At 56.2% G+C, this 27,940-nt stretch overlaps 3 protein-coding genes across 9 annotated transcripts in view; 1 reads left to right on the top strand and 2 right to left on the bottom strand.

Moving 5' to 3' along the window:
- The window catches only part of MYH10 (myosin heavy chain 10), an 88,541-nt gene extending 86,959 nt beyond the window's left edge, over positions 1 to 1,582 (top strand). For 2 of the 3 annotated variants that reach the window (XM_038157017.1, XM_038157019.1), the window contains one exon: positions 5 to 149. In XM_038157017.1, the coding sequence (XP_038012945.1) occupies positions 5 to 149 (145 nt within the window). Of the gene's footprint in view, positions 1 to 4 lie in introns of all 3 variants that reach the window. The other variant, XM_038157018.1, reaches the window with a different exon arrangement.
- A 1,124-nt stretch (positions 1,583 to 2,706) lies between these two features.
- Positions 2,707 to 26,563, bottom strand: NDEL1 (nudE neurodevelopment protein 1 like 1). Of its 5 annotated transcripts, none has more exons than XM_038157281.1 (10): positions 21,306 to 21,808; positions 17,748 to 17,845; positions 16,234 to 16,387; positions 14,937 to 15,085; positions 13,830 to 13,966; positions 11,727 to 11,900; positions 10,922 to 11,013; positions 8,379 to 8,524; positions 5,562 to 5,596; positions 2,707 to 4,216 (listed from the first exon to the last, which is right to left on the bottom strand). In XM_038157281.1, exons 1-10 carry the CDS (start codon positions 21,330 to 21,332, stop codon positions 4,209 to 4,211), a joined length of 1,020 nt encoding a protein of 339 aa, XP_038013209.1. In that variant the 5' UTR covers positions 21,333 to 21,808; the 3' UTR covers positions 2,707 to 4,208. The 5 variants fall into 5 exon arrangements, with proteins under 5 accessions (XP_038013209.1, XP_038013207.1, XP_038013208.1 ...); XM_038157278.1 differs by lacking the exon at positions 2,707 to 4,216 and adding an exon at positions 4,299 to 5,019 and having other exon boundaries at positions 21,306 to 21,810; XM_038157279.1 differs by lacking the exons at positions 5,562 to 5,596; positions 21,306 to 21,808 and adding an exon at positions 26,436 to 26,563.
- On the bottom strand, positions 22,008 to 27,015 carry LOC119709600 (fibroin heavy chain-like). The gene is made up of 3 exons (XM_038157572.1): positions 26,784 to 27,015; positions 25,780 to 26,430; positions 22,008 to 22,521 (listed from the first exon to the last, which is right to left on the bottom strand). The coding sequence occupies exons 1-3, from the start codon at positions 27,013 to 27,015 to the stop codon at positions 22,319 to 22,321; spliced, it is 1,086 nt and encodes a 361-aa protein (XP_038013500.1). The 3' UTR covers positions 22,008 to 22,318.
- Between the last annotated feature and the right edge of the window lie 925 nt (positions 27,016 to 27,940).

The raw sequence follows: 27,940 nt of genomic DNA, 5'->3' as shown, positions 1-27,940 counted from the left end.
GCAGGAGGGGGGGCCCCATCACCTTCTCGTCGAGCCGCTCGGGCCGGCGGCAGCTGCACATCGAGGGCGCCTCGCTGGAGCTGTCGGACGACGACGCCGAGAGCAAAGGCAGCGACGTGAACGAGGCTCCGGCCGCCCCCGCCGAGTAGCGCCCGGCCCCGCCTGCATGCAGAGACCGTTCCAGCCCCGGCCGGAGCGCCCCGGGCGCCCTGCCCCGCCCTCGGAACCGCCTTGTGGCCGGAAAGCTGCCTTACGACCCTCGGCATGTGCTACAAGGTTCCTTATCATAGGTCAACCATGTCTTAAGGCTCTCCAGCCTCACCACACTGTACCCTGCTTCAGATATAGGTACAACTGCTTTTTTATATATAGTAAACAACCGGGATCGTCTCTGTTCAGTGCATCTCTTTTCCAGATACTCATTGTAAAGCCATTTTCTAAAGCATCATGTGAAGGATGAAACTTTTTTTTATCGATCCAGAAGCGTCATTCCCAGCGGGCGGGGGGCCGGGACAGACCCCTGGCCCTGGCTGTGCATGCCTCGTGTCCAGCAGCATCCTTCAGGCTCCGGGCTGGCCGCGGCCTCTCGGATCAGTGAAGACCAAACCGCTCCCGTTTCTTTCTTTTCTCCCGATTGTTGTGATCCGCACACAAGCCCCGAGTGAACTGTGAAAATCGGCCTTGGGAAGTGTTAGAGGGAAGTGTAGGGATGAGTGAGTAGTGTCCGTTTTTATCCCGCAGTCCCATTTGAAGTGTTCTCAGCGCCCGCTCCATCCCTTCGTGTCCATGCAGTCCAGGCACCCCGAGGTGGCTCCTGTCCCCCGCGCAGCCCGGGGGCTGTCCTGTCCGGGGCAGTGGACACCGTGGGGAATGAACACACAGCACAGGCAAAACTAATTTATTAATGTGAGGCCGAGCCGGGCCGCGGGAGGCTCCGGGCCTGGGTCCTTGGGGCCGGGGCTCCCGCCCTGGATGGATGGATGTTGCCTGCCTACAGTTAACATGCCAGTGGATGTGAATCCTTTTTTTTTTTGTTGTTGTTTTGTTGTTGTTTTTTTATTTTGAGCAGTATTACAGTGAGTAGTTAGCGTTCTTTTTGTTTAAATAGCTGAAAACTGACATTACAGAAAGTGCCTTAGACACTACAGTACTAAGACAACGTTACATATATAATTTGCCTATATAACAATGATTTAATGTATTAATTTTGACTGTGCTTCATATCATGTACCTCTCTAGTCCAAGTGGTATTATTGATATTAGTGACAATGAATCAGTGTTAACTAGGAAACTTCCTCTGCCACATGCTCAAAACCCACGGATTTCCCTTTTTGGTTAAAAGCTTTAACATCTGTCGCAAAGGTTTTGTTGTGTGTGTTTGGATATTTTTAATCAAACTGGCTGTTGACCACCAGGCGTCTGACTGCAAATATCTTGTTTTCTTGTATACCCATATTTCTAGACAATGATTTTTGTAAGACAATAAATTTATTCATTATAGATGCGGCCGCCTGCTCTGTTTACTTACTGGAAGAGCTCTCCCGAGGCTGGCATAGACCTTAATAAACGAGATATGACTGGACGCTGCCTTTTCCCTTCTTCCTGTTTTGTTTGCTTGCCTTTTTTTTTTTCTTTTCTTTTATTTTGACCTAAATACAGCCTCACTGGCTTGGTCCGAGCTGAGCCTTTGCCTTTTGAGTGCCTCTGGCAGGGCCCGGCTGGAGCACACAGGCACTGTGAGCCCGGCTGCTGCCAGGCTCCGGGCTCCCGCCTGCCCCTGAGCAGGTGCCTCCCCTTTTTTGGGGTCCTGGGGAGCAGAACCTGCCCTGGGGCTGGGCAGGAAAGGCCTGGGAGCTGCAGGAGCTGGAGTCCATCCAGGTGGGAGCTTTTGGCTGGCTCTGGGACAGGGTGGGCCCCGGACAGGTGCGAGGGGAGGAGGGAGAGGGGGGCATGGGGAGGGTGACCCCGCTGGGCTGGGGGGGAGAGAGCAGCCCGGGATGGGATGGAGCAGCCTGGGATGGGATAGAGCAGCCCGGGAAGGGAAGGGATGGAGCAGCCCGGGAGGGATGGAGCAGCCCAGGGAGGGATGGAGCAGCCCGGGATGGGATGGAGCAGCCCGGGAGGGATGGAGCAGCCCAGGGAGGGATGGAGCAGCCCGGGATGGGATGGAGCAGCCCGGGATGGGATGGAGCAGCCCAGGGAGGGATGGAGCAGCCCGGGATGGGATGGAGCAGCCCGGGATGGGATGGAGCAGCCCAGGGAGGGATGGAGCAGCCCAGGGAGGGATGGAGCAGCCCAGGGAGGGATGGAGCAGCCCGGGATGGGATAGAGCAGCCCGGGAGGGATGGAGCAGCCTGGGATGGGATAGAGCAGCCCGGGATGGGATGGAGCAGCCCAGGAGGGGCCCCAGTTTGGCTCCTGGGCACAGGAAACTCTTTCTAGCTGCTCTGAGGAAGCAAAAATCCCCCGGAAAGCTCAGTTAGAGGCTTCCAAGACGTCCCCAAGTGAAATATCATGTCCCCCCCTCAGTGCCAGCAGCACAGGCTGGGATGGCCCCTGCAGTGCCCGGTCCCCTGTGCCCAAACTGAGCAACATTCCCAAGGGAAGGGGTGTGGGATAATGTGGCACTGCCTGAACAATGCCCCCCACCCCCGGGGCCTGGCAGAAAACCCTGCTGGTCAAAGTAAGAGCCACGGCCACTGGTTCTGCAAAATCCACTGATTCCACATTAAAAGAACTTTTATTTTTGGAAGATTACTCTCATTTGCTTTCATTCTTTTGCAACCACATCATGTCAGTGGCACCAGGGTGGAACGGTACATCCTATGGAAACATGCCAGAGAGAGGCTGAATAAATAAAGCTACAAAGCCCAAGTTATGTACAAAGACCTCAGGCAAAGGTATTATGTTTACAAATCTATGTACAATAAAACAAATGTAAACAGTCAAATGCAGCAGAGGATGCACAGGAAGGACCATACAAACCCTAATGGCAAAGGGACAATCCCACCTCCACTGCTGGGCCAGTGGGGTTTTTTCCTCAGCATCTGTAACTCAACCACCTGGGAGCTGCAGAGCCCCTGGCCGCCGACCGCTGAACCCTCAGCTCCAACCCTGGCTCCATTGCTGGTTCAGAATGAAAATCCACTGACTCCGAGGCACATGGACAGAGAAACCACACAAAGGTGTTGCTTGACAGACCCACGAGGTTCAGTGGCCCCACACTGTCAGAGCAGCCCGGGGAGGCTGCACAGTCCAGTCCTACAGCACAGGGGGGGACGGGCAGGGGGGCCTGGGGCCGGGGGAGCAGCAGCTCCCAAAGCTCCCACGGGGTCACTGTGTGTGGGGTGAGGGACGGAGGCCGAGTCCAGCAGGGCCAGGGAGCTGTGGGGCAGCCCTGGGGACAGCTGAGGGCACAGCTCCTGGCCACAGCACTGCCCACCCTGCAGCAGGGCAGCAGCCCCAGGGAGAGCAGCTCAGCCATGCCAGGCCCTCCTGGGGGGTGGGACGGTCACAGAGCCTGGCTCTGGGTGTGTGTCCAGCTGTCCAGCTGTCCAGCGGGGATGGAGCCGGCCTGGCCAGGCTGGAGCTGCTCCCCCAGCTCCGAGTGCCCTGGGTGCAGCTGCCCCTGAGCCAGCACCTGGGGCTGCCTCCCAAGGGCAAATGGCCCCAAGGCCACTGCTGGCACCCCAGGGCACTGCCACGGGCTCTGAGAGCAGCAGCTGCAGGGCTGGCAGGGGACAGGGACAGGGGAGCCTGTCACAGGAGAGAGCAAGGCTCTGTCAGAGCTCAGGGAGAGAGAGGGAAAGCCAAGGGGGCGAGGCTGGGCCTGTCCCCAGGCAGAGCAGGACTCGGTGTCCCCAGGCAGAGCAGGACCCGGTGTCCCCAGGCAGAGCAGGACCCGGTGTCCCCAGGCAGAGCAGAGGGTGGCAGCTCGTGGGCCGGGGCAGAGAACGTCCACTACAGCGAGAGCAGAAAACAAACTGTATTGACAGGACATGGAGGGCCGTGGGCTCGGGGTCTCCTCTCAGGGTCACGTTCCAGCGGGGTGGGAATGGGGAGGAGGGATCAGGAGCAGTTCTTCTCGAGGTGGGCTGAGAAAAGCCTCCGAGTCCAAGCCCTGCGGGCTCATACGCTCAGGGGGAGCATTCCCGGCGCCGAGGACGGGCGGGAGCCCCCCAGGCCCGGGGGGCCCTGGTCAAAGCCGTTCACTGCCCTGGGGACAAGAGAGAGCCCGTTAGGGGAGCAGCAGCCAGGACAGGCCCTGCAACTGACCCTGCTCCTCCCTCCCTCCCTCCTCCATCCCTGGCAGCCGGGCAGGACGGCCCCGGCTCGGTGCCCGTGCCAGGGCTGGAGCTGGCACGGTGACTGTCCCAGCAGCACCAGTGGCCACAGAGCCTGCTGGGGCTCACCACGGGGCTGAGCAGGGTCAGGGCATCCCTCAGGGCTGGCTCCACCTGTCCCTTCCCTGGCACACAGTGCCCTGTGCTGGAGCCTGGGCACAGCCCCCTGTCCCTGTGTCCCTGTCCCTGTGTCCCTCTGTCCCTGTCCCGTGTCCCAGGAGAGGACACACACACACACACTCTCAGCAGTGTCCCAGCCCAGCAGAGCTGGCTCTGTGCCCCACTGGGGCTGCAGGGGAGCTCCCAGCACCTGAACCCCAGCATGCAGAGCTGCCCTCCCCAGCGTCCTGCTGGGGCTGGGACAGGAGCTGCGGGTGCAGCAGCTTCTCCACCTGAGCTCTGGCACATCTCCTGGGAGGAGCTGCAGGCCCCAGCCAGCCAGGAGCAGCACTCCCTGCTGGAAATGTCCTGCAGTGATGTTTCTGACTGCCTGTCCCTGCAGTGCCATGGGCATCGTGTCCACAACCGACCCCTCTCTGCCCTGATCACTGATTTGGACTCATTAATCTGCATTTCAAGCTGTATTTTGTACTTAGCACCTCATGCCCAAGACTCCCTCAGCTCTAAGTATCCAACAGCTCCTCAGTGAAGATTCTTCTGGAGGGACCAGCCTGGCCTGAAGGGGAAATGGACTGGTGAAGCACACCTGGACACCTGCAACTGCCCCACAGGCAGGGGCAGTGACACAGAGCAGGGACACTGCTGTCCCCAGCCACACTGTCCCCTCCCTGCTGCAGCCTGGCCATCTCCCTTGTTTGCTTCCCTGCCAGCCACAACCACTGCACTGCACACCAGCAGGCCACGAGCCACAGAACGCCGAAGGAAAACCCCAGCAGAGGGCAAACCTGGACACCAACTCCATCCATGAACCACGCTTCCCCTGCCCCCTGCTGTGACCAGCTCCACCAGGAACATGCACCACTGGAGGTACTGGACAGATGAAGAGGCAAGCAGCACTCGGGCTGACGTTTGCAACGGGTCACAGCAGCAGAGAGGTTTATGTCAGGTCAGGAGAAAGAGCAAGTGCAGCCCCAGGCTTCGATCAGGGCCGTTAGTGTGGCACTACCACGTCCCTCGTGCAGTTAGCAGAGCCCCAGCTCTGCCCCAAGCCCCAGGTTACAGCACATGCAGCCAAGCAGTGCAAATGAATTCATTTACCCATGACCAAGGTGGGGAATATGACCTTCTCACGCCTAGTGGAGAGAAAGGGAAAGTTTATGCACACAAAAATGACATTCCTGAGCACAGCCCTCGGGGCAGCAGCCGGGGCCAAGCAAAGGTGCCCAGCCGAGGCTCAGCAGAGCTCTCCTGGTGAGCTCTGCATGGGCATCCAGCACAGCACAGAGCACTGCAGCTCAGCCACACACAGCTCCCCTGTCCCAGGAAACCTCTCAGGAGGTCAGGGGCTCAGGGTCAGGAAAAGACTCAGATTTCCCAGCCTGGAATCCTGGTCGGGGCTGTGGGTAACAGTGCACACGCCTCTGAGTGCTGTGTGAGAGCACAGGCACTTCTCACATTAAACTTCAGCTCCCCTCATTACAACAAAGCCCAAGGGATTGACAAACCCAGCCAAGAACAAACCCAGCTGTGAGGACAGTGGCAGTCAGGACTCAGGAAGGGGAAGCAGCACCTCAGGCTGGCTGTGCCAGGGCCAGGGCCTGCAGAGCCCAGAGCAGCTCTGTCTCCTGGACAAAACTGGACTGACATTAACAACCAATTAACAATACAAGACACAAGTATCCATCCTGAGGACCATCCTCAGGTGCTGCTCTGCCATTCCCTGGCACCTGGACAGAACCTGCGTGTTCCTGAAGGGACAAATCTGCAGGAAACTGATCCTACACCCGACACTGCTGAGCTTTTAACAAGCAGGCAAACCCGGACTCCCCCAGTCCTGCAGCCAGGCTCCCCCTAAAGCAGGGCTGCCCTGCTCCCCTCTGAGAGCAGGGGCTTGACACGAGCTGCAGACACCGCCAAGACTTCAGTGACATGGCAGGAGGAGGAAAGCAAACAGAGCTGTAATGCTGAGGCTGAGTTATCTCTGCCCAGCCTCAGCACCCTGCCAGCAGCTGCTCCTGGGCAGTGGCTGCAGACTGCAGCAGGGCTGCACTCACACCTGCAGCACAGTCACACCTGCAGCACAGTCACACCTGCAGCACAGTCACACCTGCAGCAGGGCTGCACTCACACCTGCAGCACAGTCACACCTGCAGCACAGTCACACCTGCAGCACAGTCACACCTGCAGCAGGGCTGCACTCACACCCGGGTCAGGGTCACACGCGGGTCAGGGTCACACCTGGGTCAGGGTCACACTCACACCTGGGTCAGGGTCACACTCTCACCCGGGTCAGGGTCACACTCACACCTGGGTCAGGGTCACACTCACACCCGGGTCAGGGTCACACCCGGGTCAGGGTCACACCCGGGTCAGGGTCACACTCTCACCCGGGTCAGGGTCACACCCGGGTCAGGGTCACACTCTCACCCGGGTCAGGGCTGCTCTCCCAGCCCAGTGCCAGGGCCAAGGCAGGCATTGCACAGCAGCCCCGGGGCACAGCACGGGCACTGCCAGCCCCTCCTGGCTCAGAGTGCCTGCAGGGACAGCTGGGAGCAGCACAGGGGACAAGGACAGGACACTGGGGCCGTGCAGCACCTCTCCCACTTTCAGACAAGCACACGAACCACCTGCAGCCCCGTTCCTGTCCACCGCCACCCTCAGCTCGGCTGCAGCACTTCCCTCCGGGCTTTGTCGGCCTGCCCAGCCCCAGCCCCAGCCCCAGCCTGCTCCTCCCTCCAGGCAGCCAGCCCGGTGAGGAGCGTGATGGCAATCTGCATAATTGAGAGTGACCCCACCCCAGAGAGCAATCAGCTTATTGTCACACCACACCCCGATATAGCCACGCTGCCTGCTCGGAGCTGCCCTAATCCCTCCCCAGCACTGCCCTGCTCCGGGAGCGCTGCTGGGGGAGGCACACCCCAGCCCTGCAGCACACACAGCCCAAAGGGCTGATCTGCACGGGGCTTCAAGCCTCTGAACCCTTCCTTCCCAAAGCAGCGGCTGCAGGAGCTCCCAGGGCAGCTTCTGAGGTGCAGCCTGCCCTGCTCCCCACACAGCCCCGCTGAGGATGCACCTGGGGAGCTCAGCTGGAACCAGCTGGGTTCATTCTCTGAAATAAATGCAGGACTGAGGAGGCGCTGAGTGTCAGCGTTGAACTGCACTGAGGTTTAACATGAGGACACACACGGAGGCTGTTTGCCCTCAGCACCACTGGAGAACTCTGTGCTTTCCACCTCTGAACACCCCCAGGGCTCTGAGCAGCGAGGAGCTGGGAAATCGCTCCTGCAGAAGCTCTGCCAGCATCCCAGAGGGAGCTCTGAGCACGGCAGACACGGGGTCCCTGCTCCCAGGAGAGCAATCCCTGCCTCAAGGCTGGCCCACAGCCGGGAGGAGGCACAACTCCACCGCCAGGGCTCCATCCCTCCCCTGCCGCAGGGGGTGTGAGCACCAGGACTCCCTCCCTCCTTCCCGGGAACACCCCTGCCTGCTCTCAGCTCTGCCAGGGAATCTCCAGCTGCGGTTCTGCACTTCCCCAGAGCACCCTGCAGCTCGGGCATCCCCTCCTTGCCCCTGAGATGCCCATTCCTCGCTGCCTGGGGCTGGTACAGCCACCAGGAGATGGGGCAGATGCCCTCAGAGGGCCATTCCTCGCTGCCTGGGGCTGATAGAGCCACCAGGAGATGGGGCAGATGCCCTCAGATGCCCATTGCTCACTATCTGGGGCTGGTACAGCCACCAGGAGATGGGGCAGCACTGGCACTGCCACCTCACACCCGCTTTTCTCTCTGCCTCACAGAAATGCCCTGCAGCGCTCGCTCCAGGAGCCGCTGCTCCTCCATTTGAGCTGTGGGGCTGAGGAGGAGCCTCGAGCAGCGCCCCAGAGGGCTCCTGGGGGCACAGCTGTGCCTGACTCACCCCTTGTCAAAGAAGGACGTGTGCCCTGGGTACTTGGTGCCGCTGCTGCCCAGCACGGCGCCGCTGACGTTCCCTGAAATGTAGGATTTCCGTGATGCCTGGTCCTTCGCGAAATTCCTGCAAGCAGCTAATTTGGATTCTAAGGCCTGTGGGAAGGGAGGAAAGAACAGTGTTAAAAGAGCGATACCACGAAGAGGAAGCGTTTTGCTGCTCACGAGCCCCAGGGTGCCACGAGCAGGACTCCAGTGTGATCACCCTTGGCAAAAAAATGGGAACAGAGCTGTCATTTCCTCGTCACCCAGCACAAAGGAAACACACGGATGCTGATGCAGACTGCCAGACATTACTCAGCTCCACGAGGGCTCGGATTCCAGAACAGATGAACTCTGAAATAATTACCCAAGATAAGGAAGCCAAATCCCAGCAGAAGTTACCCAGACTTCTTGCTTCAGCAGCTGCCTTGAGCTGCTCAGAACATGAGAGCCTAAAGCAGAATCCTCAGGCTTTGAGAGGGACTGGGCACGTGGAAAGTGGCTTCTTTTCACCAGGACAATGCCTCCTGGGATTTCTTTCTTAATCTTGGCTTGCAAAATAAAGTAAATTTCTAAAGTTTCACTGCCAGCCTTCCAAACAGGCCTGGTGAGGTTTTTTTTCCCCTGTAAAGTGCCAGTGACTCCTGGAAGGAGGAGCAACATCCTGACTCTGTCCTCCTGGCCAGAGCATCACCTGCCCTTCTGCCCCCATCAGAGGCTGAATATCCCCCTCATCCTGGAGATCCATGTGGCGCAGCAGACAGTCCTCACTCACTACAGCCTTCAGAACATTGCAAATGCCTGCACTGGAGCCTGAAATTCATCTCCCCAGGTGTGGAGTTTGGGGCTGCTCTGCACAGAATATTCCATTAAGAGGGCACTGACACACTGCCACAGGTGAGTGAGCCCTGTGCAGACTCCTAGGAATCCATGCACGTTTATTTATTATTACTATTTTTATTATTTTTATAATATAATAATAGTAATATATCAATGTATATTATAATAATATTAAAATAAATAATAATATGAAAAGAATGTATTATTGTTTAGGGGCTGTGGACTACGCAGGCAGCTGCAGGTAGCTCTGGGTGTCACAGGCTGTCCCCTGGCCACAGCAGTGTGACCTGAGCCCTGCCTCAGCTGCAGGCAGGAAGGCAGAGGGGAGAGCTCCTGCAGGGACAGGAGTGTAACGCTTGGGATGGGGCCCAGCCGAACCCCAAAGCAGCTGAGCAGCCCCCGAGTGCTCCAGAGCAGAGCATGAGCCCTGTCTCGGGGCCAGCGTGGCTCAGGGCAGGCTGGGAGAGCAGCTTGCTTATTTGGCATTTCCTGTCCTGGCAGAGTAATCCCAGGGATTGTCCCTAAGCTCCCCAAATCCCCTGCAGACTCTTCCTCACAATGATCCCCTTTGAAACGTGTCACTGCTAACCCCAGCTGTCCTGCTGCCCTTTGCAACCAGGGCTGAGCTGCCAGGGGAGCAGCCAGGCACTGCTGGGCTGCCAGGGCACTGCTGAGCTGCCAGGGGAGCAGCCAGGCACTGCTGGGCTCCCAGGGCACAGCCAGGCACTGCTGGGCTCCCAGGGGAGCTCCCAGGGCACAGCCAGGCACTGCTGGGCTCCCAGGGCACTGCTGGGCTGTCAGGGGAGCTCCCAGGCACTGCTCATGTCCAGCCCTGCTGTAAAGCTGTCTGAGAGCAGCTCCTGGCAGGCTCAGCGTGGCTCCAGGCACAGGGCACAGCCAGCCCCAGCTGCCCCGAGCTCCACTCCCACTCCCACCTCCACGGCTCACAGAAGCTCCTGGAGCTCCAAAGGCATTTCTTCTTCCCAGGGGAGAGCCTGGGTGCTGAACAGCCCTGCCGCAGACGTTCAGAGCAGCTCCTCTCTGCTGGCAGTGTAATCCCTTTAAAGGCTCATGCATTTCACTCCCCCAGCAGCCACAGATGGGAGCGTTTGGCTTTCTCCTCATTTATTTTCTCACTTTCTTACCAAAGGTTTCCAGGCTGGTTTTTCTTTCAGTATCTGCAGCAGATCTCAGGGGGAGAGGAGCTGTCCCACCCTGGCAGGGTGACCCCAGCTCCTGCTCCCCCAGGGCCTGAGCCCCAGCTCTGCAGCCCAGGCAGAGCAAGCTGCCCCGTTAAGGTAAGAACAAGTTGGCAGTGTCTAACTTGAAAAATTTTTACTCCAAATATGAGTTTTGTCACCCCAAATTGGATTCATGTACCATATGAATCATAGGATGAACCATAGAACCAGACTTTAAAACCCATAGGATTTTAAAAACCATAAAAATTAAAATTAAAAAAAATTATAATCCATTTTAAAAAAACATTAAAAACCATAGGATTGGGCTTTAAAAATCAAAATATTATTTTAAAAATAAAGCATTATCAACTCCGAAGCAGTGAATGGATGATTTGGCAGCTCCAGAATGCAGCCAGCAGGGGCCAAGGCTGTGCTGTGACCGAGCACGGGGACAGCAGCCCCAGGGAGAGGCAGAGCTCAGAGCACTCACCCCCACTTTGCGTAGCAGATCTCCCACGATGTTGAGCGCAGATATTCGAGCTGAAGGAGTGAGTGGGCTGGTACCAAACCCATTTGGTATAGCTGCAAACACAGACACCTCTTATTACTTCCCTCCTCCACAGCTCAGGTTTTTCAAAAATTTAAATAAATCAGCTTCTACATTAAAAAAAAAAACCAAAACCCAAACATATCTACAGGCTTGCTGCAGACATTTCATACAATTACCACAGGATCACTAGGCAGGAAAATGATAAAGCTTAATTCCTGCCCGCTGTCCTGGCTGCCAGCAGCCCCCCAGGCAGAGCTCATGCCCTCTCCATCTGCAAGGCTACTGACTGCAATCCATCTCAGCAGCCAGAGCTGCCTCTGCCACGGCCCCTGCCCCCCTGAAACTCCCACTGCTAATCCCTGTGACTGCCCAGAGCCCCCAGATGGGAACGGGGCTGGACCGAGATCCCACTGCCCCACTCGGGAAACAGGAGCCCTGAGAAGTCAGAGTGGCCAGACTCCAAATTCCTGACCCTGCTCACCCAGCACTGCTGCCCCCTGGAGCAGAATTATCAGTCCCTGCACTGTCCTGCCTTCCCAAATACCTCCAGGGCTGCAGAGTGCAAAGCCCTGCTGCCCCCAGAGGCAGAGCCCCAGCCCCACGGTCCTCTGCCAGGCTATTCACTCCTGAAATGCACTGCTGCTGCCTGGGGCTCACACACAGCCCTGGAAGTGAGGGAGAGCCTCACCCATCCACCTCTGGCTCCTTAAGGAGCACAACCAGACCCCGTTCCCACCGGTGGTACCTTTAGGGGAAGGAAAACTGTTTTCTGATCCTTTTCCAACGGGTGTAGCTGGCAAGGAGAGAGAGGCCTGGACAGCTGAATCCATCTTCTCGCAGTCCAGAGTGGGGGAGCTGGGTGCTGATTTCCTGGTCACCTCCTGCTGCCTTTCCCTCACGGCCAGCTCCTGCCGCAGGTCTGGGGGTTGAGAGAAGGGAAAAACCCCACAAAATCCCATATTAGTGACTGGTTCTCTCACAAACTCTCTGTTCATTTGGGAGGGGCAACCCTGGGTTAGTGCCTGCTGCTGCTTCCTCCAGCAGTGGGGTCACCCCTCAGAGCAGCCCCATCCCATTATCCCATCATCCCATCATCCCAGAGCAAAGAGCCCTGCCCCACACAGCTCCCTGTCCCTGGCATGGGGGCAGCTGATTTGCCTCAGGATTTCTCCCCATTTGCAGGGTGAGCTCCACGTTACCAAAACTGCAGCTGGACACAAAGAGGAGCTGCTGCTGCTGCTGCTGCTGGGCCCAGCTCCTGCTCTAACACAGCCTGGGGGAGCAGAGCAGCGAGCTGCTCCCGTGTTTCCATCCCCTACACTCTCCTCCCAGTTAATAATCCACACGAGCCAAAGGCAGTCCAAGGGCTGCACCCACTTTCTTGGTGCCTTGTAAAAAGCAGACTGGAGGTCAGTCCAAAGGACTGGGCCTTAGAAAAGCCTGGCTTTATTCACACCTCCTCCCCAGACTGCAGCTTATCCCCTCCCTTTCCACAGCTTTTTGCTACAAGAACAGCCAGCACAGCCCAGCAATGGATCTCTCAAATCCTCAGCAGGATCCAAACAAACATGGCAAACATTACATTATGTTTCTTTTTGGGCAGAGCAGCTTCATTTTCACAGACCTCTGATTCCTCAGTCTGGTACAAAAGCAGAATTACCTGCACACCACAGCTTTTAAGCTGTAACAAATATTTACAGCTGATTTTAGGTAACACAGCAGAGCTGAAGTGAAAATCTGCCTGGGCTCCCAGCAGAGGATTGAGGCTGTTCAATCAGAAATGTCATATTTGAGCTGGACAGTACCAGTTCTTTTAGAGGCTACTGTTCCTGCTTGCTGACAGGGGGAATAATTCACAAATGCTAAAAATGTCCAAATGACTCATCTAAGAAACAAGATGTCTGTTTTGCTGATTGCTCCAGTGTTCTAGAAAACAGCCCCCTGGGTTTTGCTGGTTTTTCCAGTTTTATTGCCCTAATCTCACATTACAATACATACACTTCCTCAGAAACTTTCTTTCTTCATATTTATTTCAAAATCCCCGTGCTTCCAATAGAGCTCTCAATTTCTGGGGCACAAACTTGCTTGAAAAAGGTTCATAAAGGAGAGCAACAACAAAAAATCCCAGCCTGCTGTCAGGTGTGCTCTTGCACTCAGCTCCAGGCTTTAGATGAGGAAATATTTCAGAAAGCTTCATTTAGGGAACAAAGTTGCAAACCACCAGTCTCTAAAGCCATTTTTGGCTGGCACAGGCCTATGAGCAGATCACCCCCACTGCTAGAGAAACCAGTTTATAGCACCATTAAAAATGCTTCCCCAGCATCCTCAACGTGAAATCCACTGGGGAATCCCCAGCTCCTGATCTTATCCCAGAACTCCATCCCAAACATCTCCCACAGGTCTAAAAACAGCCTTTACCAGAATATCTTAAATAATATATTTAAGGCAATTTCCAAGGGACTTAGAAGGAACACAGGAGAGATTTCTTTTAAGAGTTACTCGATCATTTATCCTGCATTTCCCTGTCATTTCCTGTGCTTTCCCTTCCTATAAACCCACAGCAAGAGGAACTTGTGAAGCAACTTCCTCAAGTCTCTTATATCTGTGGAACAGAGTATTTTTGTGTTAAAAATCCTGAATTCATCACTTATTAATTCTGCCCTGAGTGAGGAAATTTCTCTTTTTGGCGACACTGGCCATACAAAGAACACACTGTGAGCAAAACCTAAAGCAAGCAGTTCAAGTCTCATCATGTGAGGCTCTCTAGAAACATGAGCTGTGCTTGCTGCACATCTCTTTTAGCAAACCAGCCCTGCACCAGGAGCCAAACCACCCAGACCAGCCATACCTCTTGCTTCATCCTTTAATCTCTGCACAGAGACCAGCAATGACTCCTTGTCATCCAGTTCACTTTCTAAAAATGCATTTCTCTCAATAGCTTGGTTCAGCCTTTGTTCAAAGTCTTCCAATGAAACTATTGTTGCCCTAGAAACAAAATCCAGAATATTAGGTTCTTCGGCTCAGCCAGCATAAAAGCTCATTCAAAAGCATAACAGGAGGAAAATGTTAGCAGGGCTGTGCTCAAGGTAAGATCTGAAAGCTTCTTAGAAAGGAGTCATCAAAGAAACAGGAGACAAGGACGGGAAGAACACGATAGCATCTGGCTCTCAGAGATGTACCAAGGATGTGGGAAAGAGCCAGCCCAGGGCTCCTTTTCCCCCAGCCATGCTCCCAGGCTGAGCATCAAGCAGGGCCCAGCTCAGGTGGGGCTGTGCTGCCAGGGCTCTGCACAGGCACAGCCCGGCAAGGTGGGCAGCAGAGCCCTGGGACACGACCTCAGACCCAACTCCTCCCAAAACCAGTGCCAAGTCAGCCACGAGCCTAAGAGCCTTGTGCAAACAGGGCTCAGCTCTCAGACCTCTTTTCCAGATGGCCAGAGGCTCATTCCTGCTCTCCCTGAACCGATGGCAGGATTCCCACTCAGCAGAAGGGAAGCATGACCTCCTCCCAGACTGGTGTTCCCAGCAGCAGCCTGCTCATTCCAGCACCTGGAGAGGGCAGGGCTGCTCCCTCCAGCTGCTCTGCAAGGCACCAGGACACTCCTCGGGCCTGGCTGATCTACCAGGGACTATGGAAAGCAGGAGGCTCTGACTTCAAAGGGGCTCTGAGGCAGCAGGAACACACAGATCAGTCACTTGGCTGGGCAGTGCAGTGGCCTGGCTGGCTCTGGGCTTGTTCCTCACAGGAGCACAGACCACGCTGCCCCTTCCTGCTGCAACAGCAACCAGCTGATGGTGAGGGGCAACTGCACTGCTCAAAGAATCTGAAATTTGGGGCTGTTTGGGGTTTTTCTGGTGTTTTCCCTTTCAGGAGCAATGAAATGCTGGAGCTGAGTAGCAAAGAAAAGATCTTTGTGGTGCAAAGTTGAAGGGAAGAGGAGGTTTGCAGCCTTCACCTCTTGGCACGTTCCAGGTCATCGTTGGCCTGCTCCAGCTCCCTCACATATTTGTGCAGCTGGTCTTTGATGGCCCTTGTCTGGCTCAGGTCATCCTCCAACAACGACACCTGCTTGTAACTCTGGGCATACTGGTGCTCCAGTTTCTCCTGAAACAAAGGACAGGGAGATAAACATCAGCTGCTGGCACCGGCCAAGCCATCAGCACGAAAAGGGGACAAGAAGTGTCACTCTGTGTGCAGAATGCTGGTTTGGGACTGCTGGTAATGCTGAGCAGAAACTGGAGAGGGAGAAGGAACACGCTGTGAGCCCCAGAGCTGGCCACAGTGCAGAACAGCAGCCACCTCCCCAGGGCACAGCTGCCTCTCGGGGATGCATCCCTGCCTCTGCTCCCCTCAGCCTGCACTGACAGCTGCTCCAGGAAGGCAGGGAGAAAGGCAAGTGCCCAGCCTCCCCTCTGTGCCTCTGCCCTGACAGCACCCACCCCGAGGGCAGAAATTCTGATGTGTCCAATGGCAGAAACGGGCCACTGAAACCTGCCACAAAACCTCCAGGCCCACAGAAGAATTCACTGCCAAAATCCCTCTGAAGGCCCATGGAGAAACTACTGAGCTCACAAAACACATCCTGACCCTGCAAGCTGGGACTGGAGACACAAAGCAATCCCATAAACCCTCCTTCCTCCGAGTGAATTCCTAACCTCTGTCCTCACTGAATAAGCCAAGACTGCCCCAAATGATGCTTTTTCAAGATTTCAGGAGAGGCAAGCACTTGCCAGCACAGAGGCATCCCCTGAGAGGCACCCTGTGCACGTGCAGATCCCTCAGCAGCTCCTGGCTCCACGGACACAGCCTGAATGGACTGGGGGCTCCCTGGAGATGTGCACAATCACCCAATTCCTGCTTTCTCTGGGGTCTCGTGAAGCCAAGGAGACCCTGAGGGCAACAAGACTGGCTTGCAAAGACGGTGACAAGGCAGTGGCCTGCCAAACCCCTTGTGCTGTGCCCTGTTGCTATGCTGCTGTCCCTGCGGAACAAATGAAGCTCCTCCTGGCACAGCCTGGGGAATTCAAAGCAGCACAAACTCCAGGACCGACTTTCATGACGTGAACAAGAAAAATTCTGCCAGAAACGTCCCTGGCCTTATTTGGGGTACATGCCATGCTTCAGTGTGGATCTTAACCAGACAACTCCTTTTTAATCTGGATATTCAGAGCCCAAGAGCAGCCCAGACGATCCAAGAAGAGATCCAAGATGTAGCTGAAAGGAAAAGCAGCTCTACCACAGAGAAAACCTACCTTTAATGTTTCCACTTCATATTTCAGTCTTTGGTTATCTGCTTGCAAATCTCTGTTCCTCTGCTCAGCTTGCACTAGCTGTGCCTCCAACTCAGCCTCTAACTCCCTGCTTCCCTCCTGGAACTCAGCCAGCTCTTCACGAGCCTCCTGGAAGCTGCAAGGAGAGGATTGCATCAGTGGGAAAGCCAGCATCTCCCAAGTCACCACAAAAACCTGAAGCTCTTCTAGAAGAAAAAGCTGAAAAACGGGAGTTTTAAAGCACTTAAGTGTCATCCATAGACCTCTAAGGGGAAAAAGAAAAATGGGAAAATAGAGAAATTGCATTAAGCTAAGCTATTGAAGGAAATTAATTCTCTTACATCAAACCCAGCAGCCACCTTGAATGCCTGTGTGGAATCAAAGCTATTTCCAGCATTCAAGAAGCACTTTGAGCTCATTAGCTTGCGCTGCTGGCAGACTTTATGGAACAGACAATGAATTAAGCAAACATTTAACCATATTTTGGTCAGCAGCTAAAGAGAGAACAACAGCTTCTGCACCTCTGCACTAGCTGGAAAATTAAAGTTTGTAAAAATCACGCAGAGTCAGGAAGGCAGGACATGCCTACCTCATACCACTGTGAGTTATTAAATACCAGAAGCAGCCACCTCACATACTGTGCTTATTAAATTTGCATCTTTACCACACGTAATAGCTGAGCCCTGAGCAGGCAGCAGAGGAAACCACCGAGGCTTTGGGCAACAACACATCCAGGGGTGCCTCAGATGGAATTTCTGACCCACAAGAACAGCTTAGGGCTCTCCACACTGACAGGCCCCTCCACATTCCCAACATGTCCCTCCCAAAAAACCCCAAACCAAACAAAAAAACCCACTTGGACCTTGGGCTCTTTAAACTTGAGAGGGATTTAACTCCAAAAAAACCCCTCAGCCCACTCCCCAGTCCCTCCAGAGGCACGGCACTGCTCCAGAGAGCAGCTGCAGCTTCTCCGGGCACTTGTGGTGCCAAAGCCCTGTGTCCCCCAAGAGAGGCAAACCACGGGTACAGGCAGGAGCAGGAGCCATGGAACACTCAAATAAAACACAGCAGACACCAAATCAGGCACTTTTCATACCAGGAACTCCACTAGAAGAAGCTTGAGGGAACAGGAATGATACGAGGCAAGCCCAAAGGCGCCTTCTGATGATAAAACATCAAGATACCACTCAAGGCAGCACTTTAATTACATAAAGGTGCACATGATCATAAAAAGGCTCTGCTCTTGCTCAAACACGCTCAAAACATAGCCTGCAGTTCTTGGCATGGTGACACTGGGCAGGAAACACTCAGCTCCCACAGAGATGGAAATTTTAAAGCTGGAAATCCTTTCCAGAGAATTCTTTTCTCACAGGTTTTCTCTAAAGTGTCTAATAACCGTCTTGGTGTGGCCTCGCAGAGGAACAGATTAAACAGCCATCATTAAGATCCAAATTATGGTCATTAAGAACCAAATTCAGCTTGCAAATCCACAATACCTTTGCTTGTACTTCAAGGAAAGCTCTTTCCAATAGGCAGTTTCCTCCTTTGGACTGGAAAAAGTAGGGATTTCTTCACTGTCCATGATCAACACGACCTGCAGGACACAGACACAGGGATACGCTCAGGACAAACCTGGGCAGACCACCCCAAAAACCCAGTCCTGGGCATCCCAGCCCGGGCACCAGGACTTGGCAGCCACAGCCAGGGTGCCAGGAGTCCCTCCAGGGCTCATCCAGCACACAGAGCTGCCCCAAGGAGCCCCAGGACCTCACCCAGCCTCTGCAAGGCCTTGTGGAGCAGCCCGAAAGGATGGCGGGAGGTCTGGCTGTGTTTTGTAGCTGCCACCAAAACTGCAGCGGTGCCACAAGCCCTCTCAGGCCCACAGCTGGTCACACACTCAGATTTACAGCTGTCAGTTTCCACCTTACTTCATGAAATGTTTTGAAGAGATTTTGCCTCCTGCCACCTCACCGTGAGTGCAGCACAGCAGCTTTTGGAGCTGCAAGGAGAGCAGGGAAGGAGGAGGAGCTCTCCAGGTGAGGTAAGCACAAACAGCTCTGTGTGCAGGTCAAAACTCAACTTCTTCCTGCAGCAAGTCCTGGCTAATTCCCCCCTGTGTCACATGCAGGTAACAGGAATTATCCACGTGGTCCTGCTGCCTCAGCCAGCCACAGGAAGATCAGCCTGTCCCTGAAACGACATGGTCACGTCACAGAGGAGTGTTCCCAGCCTGGAGGTGTTCACAGAAGCTTCCCACACCAAGGCACTGGAGATCCCCTCTCCACGAGGATCCTGCTTTCCTGGACCTCCCCAGGCTATCAGGCAGCACAAGAAACACAACCAAACAGACCTTTGGTATGGTTTTATGGTTTTATATGATCTAGGGGACACAAGACATGAGGGGCCTCAGCACATGCCAGGTCTCAGAGGTGATGAAGGAGATAAAATGCAGAGCAGGACCAGGAGAATGCTCAGAGCCCAGCCAGGAGATGCACCACTGCTGAGCCCTCCCCAGGCAATCCCACAGCTCTTCAGGGCATTTTTTTTCCCCTCAAAAAGCCAAGCCTCAAATTGTGTCCTCACCACCCCAAAAAAGAACGGGGTGAAGCCAAGCTCCAAGCAGAGGCCGTGAGCAACGCCTGCACCAAGCCCATTGATCAGAAGAGCTGACCTAAAAGCCCTGACTCTAACAGCCATCACTTCCCGGCCAACTCTGTCCCCTCGGGCTAAAATTGTCACACTGATGTGTTCTGTATCTCAGTGACCCACATTTTTGACACCTCCAAGTGGGCCAGAACAATCCCATGCTTCCGTCAGAGGGCAGCCAGGCCGAGCACAGCGAGGCAGAACTGGCACACTGGCTCTCCAGCTGAGCCTGCAGCTGCCACGAGGCAAGAGCAAACTGATGCACGGAGTGCCAAGCACCTCAGAACCACCCCAAATCTCCCACTGGGTTCATTCAACTGCACGGCTCTACTGCAGAAGCAAACGTGTCAGGGCTCGGGAGGACGGATGGTGTTTCCCCTCCTGCACTGAGAAAATGGAAAGAATCTGTGGAGCTGTTCCCATCACAAATTTCAGACAGGGTTTTCTCTGGGAGAACTTGCATCAGCCGTTACCAAGGCAGCTCAGTCACTCCACAGGGACGAATCCCAAGCCCTGGGCAGAAGCTGTGGATGTGGAGCTCAGTATTCCTGCCCCAGCTGCTGCAGTCCCACGGTGGGAGCACAGAGCAGACACTGGCACAGCTCAGGTGTGCCCAGCAGCTCCTGGGCAGCGATTCCCACTGCCAGGACGGGGCACTGCTGGGTGCTGTCCCTAGCACTTGTCAACACTGATCCAACCCTTCCACAAATCCCTCCAACAATCCCTGACCAGCTCTGAACCGGAGAGGCTGAGACCAGCAGGGAGCACATTCACCCCAGAACAAACCAGATAAACACAACACAGGCTCAGCTCCCGCAGCTCAGCAGGAGCTGGGCCCAAAAGGTGAGCAGCCAAGCGGGCTGTCAGTAAAATTCAGGATGTGGCTAGAAAAAAAGCTCGTACAAAGAAGCATCTTACATCATTTCCTAGAAGTAGCTGAGATAAGGCACAAGACTCCTTCCTGTCTGCTCACACGGGGCACACCCTGGGAAATCAGCATGTGAGGGATCCCTGCAAGCACAGCAGCCTGTGCAAGACCAGGAGGGGCGGCCTGGGGCTCCCAAGGACAGGAGGTGTGTTTGCCCCCCACTCCTTGTCCAGCACCTTCTCCTTCCACACACCGGAGGGAGGAGATTCAGCCCAGCACTGCCTCAGGAATTCCGGGCAGGAATTCTTCCTTCCCAACCCACCCAGAGCTTCCCCAGCTCTCTCATCCAGCTTGGTGAGGGGGGTGGTGGGTCCTGATTGCCCCTGCTCCACGAGTCCCCCCATGGCCAGTGCCGTCAGCAGGGATTTGGGATCTGCTGACTGCATGAAGCCCTGCTGCAGATGCCAACGCCAGCGTGCACCGCTGAGCTCCAGCACCCTACCCTGCTTTTTGTCACTGGTGTCCCATGAGGGGCAGGACAAAGGGATCAGAGCACACAGCCACCCTGCAAACACCGTGCTTCACAACCTGGGAGCCGGGAGATGCTGACACTTCCAGACCTGCTCCCAGCACACACGTGGCCATGGGAAAATCCTTCACGCTGCCAGCCTCTGCCCATTCCCTCCGAACGATCCACAAAAGCATGGACTGTGCGAGCTGAGAGCAAATCCCGGGAGTTATCAGAACACAGGCAGACAACTGCACACATCTCGGCGTGGGAGAGCGGATGCCCACGGAATACCAAGAGTTTAACAAAACCTGCTTTGCCTCGGCCTGCTGCCTGTTGTCCTGGCCCCAGGAATTCCGTCAGGAGCTGAGAACCAGCACGGCCAGTCCTTCCTATTCAGGGCTTCTTTGCATACGTGGCACTTGCAGAATCCAGCCTTTGACAAACAACACTGAGGCTTTCAGGGAGCAGACAAGACAATGCAGCAGCGTCTTCCAGGGAAAATGAGAGCAGGCTTATGCTGCTGCCCACTCGAATTCATTCCAACACAGCTTAGCATTCACACAGTGCCCTGGGAAAACACAGCTCCGTGGGCACAGCTCCAGCTCCAAAGCTGCTCCCAGACAAGAACTACCTTCAGACCACCGGGGGCTCCTTTCAAGCCCCCCCGACAATGGCAGCAGGACCCAGCAACACTCCACTGAGAAAAGGAAAGAACTTCTCCACGCTGCAATGACTCTAAAAAAACACAGTGTGGAGGCTAAGAGCTTGTCTAAGTCCAGAGGGGTTTGTACAGGACAGATCTGTTTTCCCACCTCGAAAGCATCCTTAACCTGAGAGGAGCAGTATCCTGCAGATATCACGAGAGCCAGAGGCTCAAGAATGCACCAGAAACAACCAAACTGACATGCAGACAGGATTTTTCTAGTAATTTAAGCAATCTTGCATTCAAGGCCAACCCCAAACCTCTCTGGAGCCACCTTCCAGCTAAGCCATGAAAGCACAACCACGGCTTGAAGCGTAACACAGTACCTTAAACAAGCTCCCCAGGCTCTCCATGGGACTGCAGCGACGCTTGGGATGAAAGCTAAGACCAAAACACTCGGCCTGAAACCCAACACGACTCCCAGCTGGGACCCACCCCTTCCCACTGCGGGAATCCACTCCTCCCTGCTCTCACAGGCACTCGGTCCCTCACACGTCACGGCAGGGATGACTCTGAGCACTGCAATTCACCCCAGATGTACCTGCAGCATCTCAAGTGGCTGCAGAAAGAATTCCTCCTGATTTTAATGGCCTCACGCTCTCCCATCTAAAACCAGCTCATAAATACTGCCATATAAAGAGAACGAATATTATTTGATCTTCATGAACAGGTTGTTTTTCTGTGTATTTTTCTGCTGTCTTCCTCACAACCCCATTTGCCCAATATTTTCAGACACCAAACATGAAAATTAAAGCAGAAGCAAAGCAAGGCCACTCAAACAGGACCGACCACAGGGCTGAACTCCCCCAGCCACGCTCGGCTGATCCCCCCTCCCTTCAAGGCACCACAAGTGTCCACTGACCTCTGGAATTAAACAAGCAACCAGCTCAAACAGGACTTGATCAAGAAGTTCTGCCAAGCTCACATGTGGCCTTCAGCTCTGGAGATAACGACCCACTCTGGCTATCACAAAATGTCCAAGTGCCTGCTGGCTGCCAGTCCCCCCTCTCGGAGGCAATGACGCTGGCACCATCCAGAGCTGCCACGCACAGCAGGAAGGACTGTCCACAGCCAGCTCTTCTTCCTCTTCCCCCTTTTTGATGATTCACAGGCAGAAAAGCAGAAGAAATCTTGTTTCCATCATTCTTCACCTTCTCAAACCACGAGGACCAACAGGTAACCTCCAGCTCCTGAAGCTCTTGGTTTTCTCCCCTCAAACCCAACCAAGACTCAGAGCAAGGCAACGCAAGCAGCTCAGCCAAAACTCAGAGCAAACATGCGTTGTCTTATTGGAAGATGGAAAACAAACAAGCAGAAGGCACAGATCAGATTTCACCAATCAATTTGGGCTTGTTTTGCTCGTGCTGGAACGGGAGCCGGCGGATTTCCATCCACGCTTGGACGTGCGCCGGCATCCATCGCTGGGATGAAACCGAACCTCTGGGAAGTGAACCTTCTCCTGCAGTTCTATTTCTGAACTGAATGTTCTCGAGTGAACCACAACAAATGCCTCCTCCTCTCTCACAACAGCAGCACGGGAGCCTTCAGCAAGAGAAGAAAGTCAGCGAGCACAGCGTCGGCACAACGCTCCTCGCTCTGCTGCAGTAATAAATCCTGCATCTCCCATTTGGGCAGCACAGGAGGCAGGAGATAACCAATCCTACCTGCAGAACTTGGTGCCAAATTCAGAAAAGCCTTTAAGATAAACCAAGCACCACACAGCAAAGCCTTGTTATCTCAACAGCCTCGTTAATCAAATATAACATGTCTGCTCTGCACCACATGGCCAGGACTCATCTGTCTGGTAAATATTTGATATCCAGTCACAGGAAAACCCTTGAAGAGTGAGCCAGCCCTGGGTTAGAAGAAGAAACCAGGAGAAAGGCACTGATGCAAAAAGCCTCTTCTCAGAAATCAACCTACGACTACCAAAAGTATCAGAATTTTCTATTTAAAAACATTTCTTGCTTTCACAAACATGGGAAGTCGCAGACATTTGACCTCTGCTCCTTCCCAAGTAACCTGACTGAGGTGACTAAAAAAGGACAGGCTGGGGCTGCTGCTGCAGCTTCAGGACCTGCAGAGGGGAAGGAAAGGCTCCCTGAGATGGGCATGTCCCACAACACCCTGGCCTGAGCACGGGGACAATTTGCTCCCAGCTCTGTACCCAGGAACTCCAGAGGGATGGATCCACACAGAGAGGAACAAACAGCAAACTGAGGAGGTTCAGCCTGTGGGAAGGATTTGCTTGTCCCTGCCTCAGTCTCTGCTCCTCCTGGGCAGGCTGGTGAGGCGTGGTGGGCAGCAGGAGCTCTGACCCTCACCCACGCCAGGCTGGCAGCTGGCACAGGCTGCCAGGACCTGAACCCCTCTGACCCACCCAGCCACCTGCACCTCGTCCAGCTCTGCTGCCTTCAGTTCAGTCCTTGAGGAACGCCGGGGCACCCCAGGCAGCAGCAGCGGCTTACCCGGGAGGATGTGGCACACAGCCTGCACCAGGGACAGCTCCAGCCCCCTGGGCCTCCCTGGCACCCCAGCAATCCAAACCATCCTGGTGACAACACCTCCTGGGAAGGCAGTGGCCAGAGGGTGACATGCTTCTGCACACCACACAGTGACCAGGGAACTCCAAGGACAAGCGCTCAGCAGGATTTCTGCCAAGAGCACTGAATTATGTGGCTTTCACAGCTCTGAAGTTCTACCAGTGCTGGGGGGGTAAAATGGATTTGAAAAATACCCCCCAAAATGGATCCCAGAGCAGCCCCCAGAAGAGAGGGGCTCCGAACAGAATATTAACAGAATATTAACAGAATATTAACAGAATATTAAACAGAATATTAAACAGAATATTAAACAGAATATTAAACAGAATATTAAACAGAATATCATAAGTAACCCCCCAGACTCTCTGTTGATCAGGAGAAGGAACCAGCACAACCTTCCACTGAGCTGTGGGGACAGAAGAGCCCTGCAGGGACACAAGCACATCATGAAAAATCTGCTCTGATGGCTCTGGCTTTGCCCGGGGCCAGGGCAGCAGAGCAGTGCAGGCAGCTTGTGAACACTCCCCAGTTCCTCTTGGTTATGTTTGCGGTGTCGCAAACATCAAGGGCTGCAAAAATGCCATTTCCTTTCTGCACTCTGACTTTCCTGGCACCTCAAAAAACCAATGGAATGGGCTGAGGGCATAAACTGTGCTTTGGTGCTGTGCTTCTTGGCAGTCTGCTGCCAGCAGCAGACAAGATTCCTTGTGACACCAAGGTCACAGACATCATCAGTCTCGTGCTTTCTCTCCACTTTCTTGTTTTCCTTTCTCTTCTCTGTCCTTCTCCACCAAATGAGGAATTGTCTTAGGCATCTGCAAACTCTAAAGAGTCAGGAGGAGAAAAGGGAGGGTTTTCCCCTGAAGAGGAAGGAAGGCTGACCAACACTGACTCAAACACTGCCTCTGACCTCTTCCTTCACGTCTAGGACTCCCAGTGACAAGTTTAATTAAATTATTAAACCTTCTCACCGGGGCTCTGCCTCCACGTATTCCACAATAGAGAAATGCACAGCCCAGGCAGGAAACAGGACAGGGGATCTCCTCCAGAGCAGAGCCATTAATCCCAGAGCCACACTCCTCACCCGCCTCTGCCACATCCTGTGCAGGCACAGGTAACTGGCACCATCAACCAGCCCGTCTGTGCAGCCAGCCAGGAACACATCAAACTGACTTTTAAATAAATAAACACAGAAGCACAGAATCATTCTGGTTGGAAAAGACCTCTGAGATCATCAAGTGAACCTCTGACTAATCCCCACCTTGTCAGCCAGCCCAGAGCACTGAGTGCCACATCCAGGAGCTCCACAAACACCTCCAGGGGTGGATGGGGACTCCACCACCTTCCTGGGCAGCCCCTTCCAAAATATCTAAAATCTTCCCAGTCTCTTTTCTGCCTTGGGACAGCTTCTTCCTGTTACAGTTACTGGTATCTCCAACAAAACACTGACCTTGGAAAGGCCAGCAGTTCTCAGCAGGAACAACTCCTTCCTCAACAAGGAATTGTTTCCTGGGGGGGAGGGTGTTGGAAAAAATGTAAAGGAATAAAAAAGACACTTTGTGAAGTGTCCAGGGAACTCTTCTACAGCAGTTTCTTGTATTTAACCACCTCTCAGGCAACAAATGCCACAGGCAGCCAAACCCCTGCACTTGTGAGCACGTCAAGGCAGGGGGAAGAGAGAAGCCCTGAGTCACTCCCAGCGCAGAGCAGCTGTGGGTGGGAGAGCAGGGCTCTGCTCAGGGATGTGCCAGGGGAGAGCAGGGCTCTGCTCAGGGATGTGCCAGGGGAGAGCAGGGCTCTGCTCAGGGATGTGCCAGGGGAGAGCAGGGCTCTGCTCAGGTATGTGCCCGTGGGAGAGCAGGGCTCTGTTCCCAGGGAAGGACAGGGATGTTCCGCTGGGAGAGCACATCCCTGTCCTTGCCGGGGATGTGCCGGTGGGAGAGCACATCCCTGTCCTTCCCGGGGATGTGCCGGTGGGAGAGCACATCCCTGTCGTTCCCGGGGATGTGCCGGTGGGAGAGCCCATCCCTGTCCTTGCCGGGATGTGCCGGTGGGAGAGCCCATCCCTGTCCTTGCCGGGATGTGCCGGTGGGAGCAGGGGGCTGGCTCGGGGATGTCGCTGCTCTGCTCCCAGCGCATCCTTCCAGCCCGTCTGCTGCAATTCGGGTCACGCTCATCAGCCGTGAGGGCCCGCTCAGACACAGCACACGGGGCTCTCGGGGAGGAAAACAATCGGGGAGAAACCCTCAGCAATTACCGAGGGAATCAGGGACGAACACCCGGCGGGAGACAGGAAGGGACCTGCGAGTCCAGCCGGGGAGCGAACAGCGCTTGTCAGCCAGCAGGGCACTGAGCTCCACCGGCCTGCCCTCAACACCCCCAGGGGCGATGACTCCACCGCCACTCCCTGCCCCCTCCAGCATCCAGGCACCGATTCCGGGAGGAATTTCTTCCCGAAAAAAAGAAACGGGCGTATGATCGATCGGGGATTTTACGAGAACGGAGGCAAACCACGCGTCCAGCTCGCTGCCAGTGACGGGAAAAGGCCCGGGCCGGGGGCCGAGGCCGGCAGAGCGGCGGGCAGGGCCCGGGGCGGCTCCGAGCCCCGGCGCGGCCGGGCCGGCCCCGCTCCCGGCGGAGGGACCTGCCAGGGCGGCGGCCGAGCGGGGCCGCGCCGTGACCGACACCGCCCGCAGCCAATGGCAGGCGGCGGCGCCGCGCCCGCAGCCAATGGCGCGGCTCGGGGGCGGGCCCTGCCCCGTTGTCAATTTCCAGCCAATCGCGGCGCGGAGCGGGGCCCGCAGCGCCCCCGGCCCCCGGCCCGCCCGCCCCGCGCCCCCCGCCCGCCGCGCCCGGCCCGGCTCGCCGGGGCCACCCGGGGAGCCCCGGGCCCGGCCCGGCCCCGCCGCTCACCGGAGCGCATCCCCTGCCACAGCCGCCGCCGCGCGCGCCCGCCGGGGCCGCCTCATCCGGGGACTGGGGGGCGAGGCCGGCGCGTGATGCAAGAGCCGGCGGGGGCGGGGCGCTGCCGTCACGGGAGGGGCGGGGCGGGGGGCGGGGCCGGGGCGGGGCCTGCCCGGTGCCGCTCCCCGGTTCCTGTCCCCGGTGCCACTCCCGGTGCCGCTCCCCGGTTCCTGTCCCTGGTTCCTGTCCCCGGTTCCTGTCCCTGGTTCCTGTCCCCGCTGCCGCTCCCGGTGCCGCTGCCCGGTTCCTGTCCCCGGGGCCGCTCCTGGTGCCGTTCCCGGTGTCTGTCCCCGGTGCCGTTCCCCGGTTCCTGTCCACGGGGCCGCTGCCGGTGCCGTTCCCGGTGTCTGTCCCCGGTGCCGTTCCCCGGTTCCTGTCCCCGGGGCCGCTGCCGGTGCCGCTGCCGGTATCGCTCCCCGGTGTCGCTCCCGGTGCCGCTCCCCGGTGCCTGTCCCCAGCGCCGTTCCCCGGTGCCGCCGCTGGTTCGCGTCCCGTTCGCCCCCGGGCCCCCCGCCCCGCTCGCCCCCATCCCACCGGCAGTCCCCGGGGTGAGGTGGTCCCGCTCTCCTCCCTTTGAGGCCTTCGGGAACTGCCCCCTGCCCGTCCCCCGCCGCTCTGTCCCCGGTGACCCCGGCAGGGGCGCACCCAGGCACGGGCATGGACACGGTCCCTGCCTCGGGGCTCAGGACATCCATCCCTCAGCATCCCTGGACATCCATCCCTCGGGCTCCCTGGACATCCATCCCTCGGGGTTCAGGACATCCAACCCTCGGGGTTCAGGACATCCATCCCTCGGGGCCCAGGACATCCATCCCTCGGGCTCCCTGGACATCCATCCCTCGGGCTCCCTGGACATCCATCCCTCGGGGCTCAGGACATCCATCCCTCGGGGTTCAGAACATCCATCCCTCGGGCTCCCTGGACATCCATCCCTCGGGCTCAGGACATCCATCCCTCGGGCTCCCTGGACATCCATCCCTCGGGCTCAGGACATCCATCCCTCGGGCTCCCTGGACATCCATCCCTCGGGCTCAGGACATCCATCCCTCGGGCTCCCTGGACATCCATCCCTCGGGGCTCAGAACATCCATCCCTCGGGCTCCCTGGACATCCAACCCTCGGGGTTCAGAACATCCATCCCTCGGGGCTCAGGACATCCATCCCTCGGGGCCCAGGACATCCATCCCTCGGGGCTCAGGACATCCATCCCTCGGGCTCCCTGGACATCCATCCCTCGGGGCTCAGGACATCCATCGCTCGGGGCTCAGGACATCCATCCCTCGGGCTCCCTGGACATCCAACCCTCGGGGTTCAGAACATCCATCCCTCGGGCTCCCTGGACATCCATCCCTCGGGGCTCAGGACATCCATCCCTCGGGCTCCCTGGACATCCATCCCTCGGGGTTCAGGACATCCATCCCTCGGGCTCCCTGGTCATCCCTGCCTGCGGGCGA

Source organism: Motacilla alba, chromosome 18 (assembly GCF_015832195.1).
Source record: "Motacilla alba alba isolate MOTALB_02 chromosome 18, Motacilla_alba_V1.0_pri, whole genome shotgun sequence".
Taxonomy (NCBI): Eukaryota; Metazoa; Chordata; class Aves; order Passeriformes; family Motacillidae; genus Motacilla; species Motacilla alba.
The sequence above is the reverse complement of the archived record's forward strand: the minus strand, read 5'-3'. Positions and strand labels throughout refer to the sequence as shown.

Excerpts from the sequence above, each read along its gene's own strand:
- LOC119709600 (XM_038157572.1), bottom strand. The coding sequence starts at position 27,015 with ATGGGGGCGAGCGGGGCGGGGGGCCCGGGGGCGAACGGGACGCGAACC. Across the intron at positions 26,431-26,783 it reads TGGACAGGAACCGGGGAACG|CGGCGGGGCCGGGCCGGGCC; the intron begins GCACCGGGGACA and ends CGCTCCGGTGAG. Across the intron at positions 22,522-25,779 it reads GTTCGTCCCTGATTCCCTCG|GCTCCCGTGCTGCTGTTGTG; the intron begins GTAATTGCTGAG and ends CTCTTGCTGAAG.
- NDEL1 (XM_038157278.1), bottom strand. The coding sequence starts at position 21,332 with ATGGAGAGCCTGGGGAGCTTGTTTAAG. Across the intron at positions 11,014-11,726 it reads CAGTTTTCCTTCCCCTAAAG|CTATACCAAATGGGTTTGGT; the intron begins GTACCACCGGTG and ends CTGTGTTTGCAG. Across the intron at positions 8,525-10,921 it reads ATCTGCTACGCAAAGTGGGG|GCCTTAGAATCCAAATTAGC; the intron begins GTGAGTGCTCTG and ends CCCTTCCCACAG.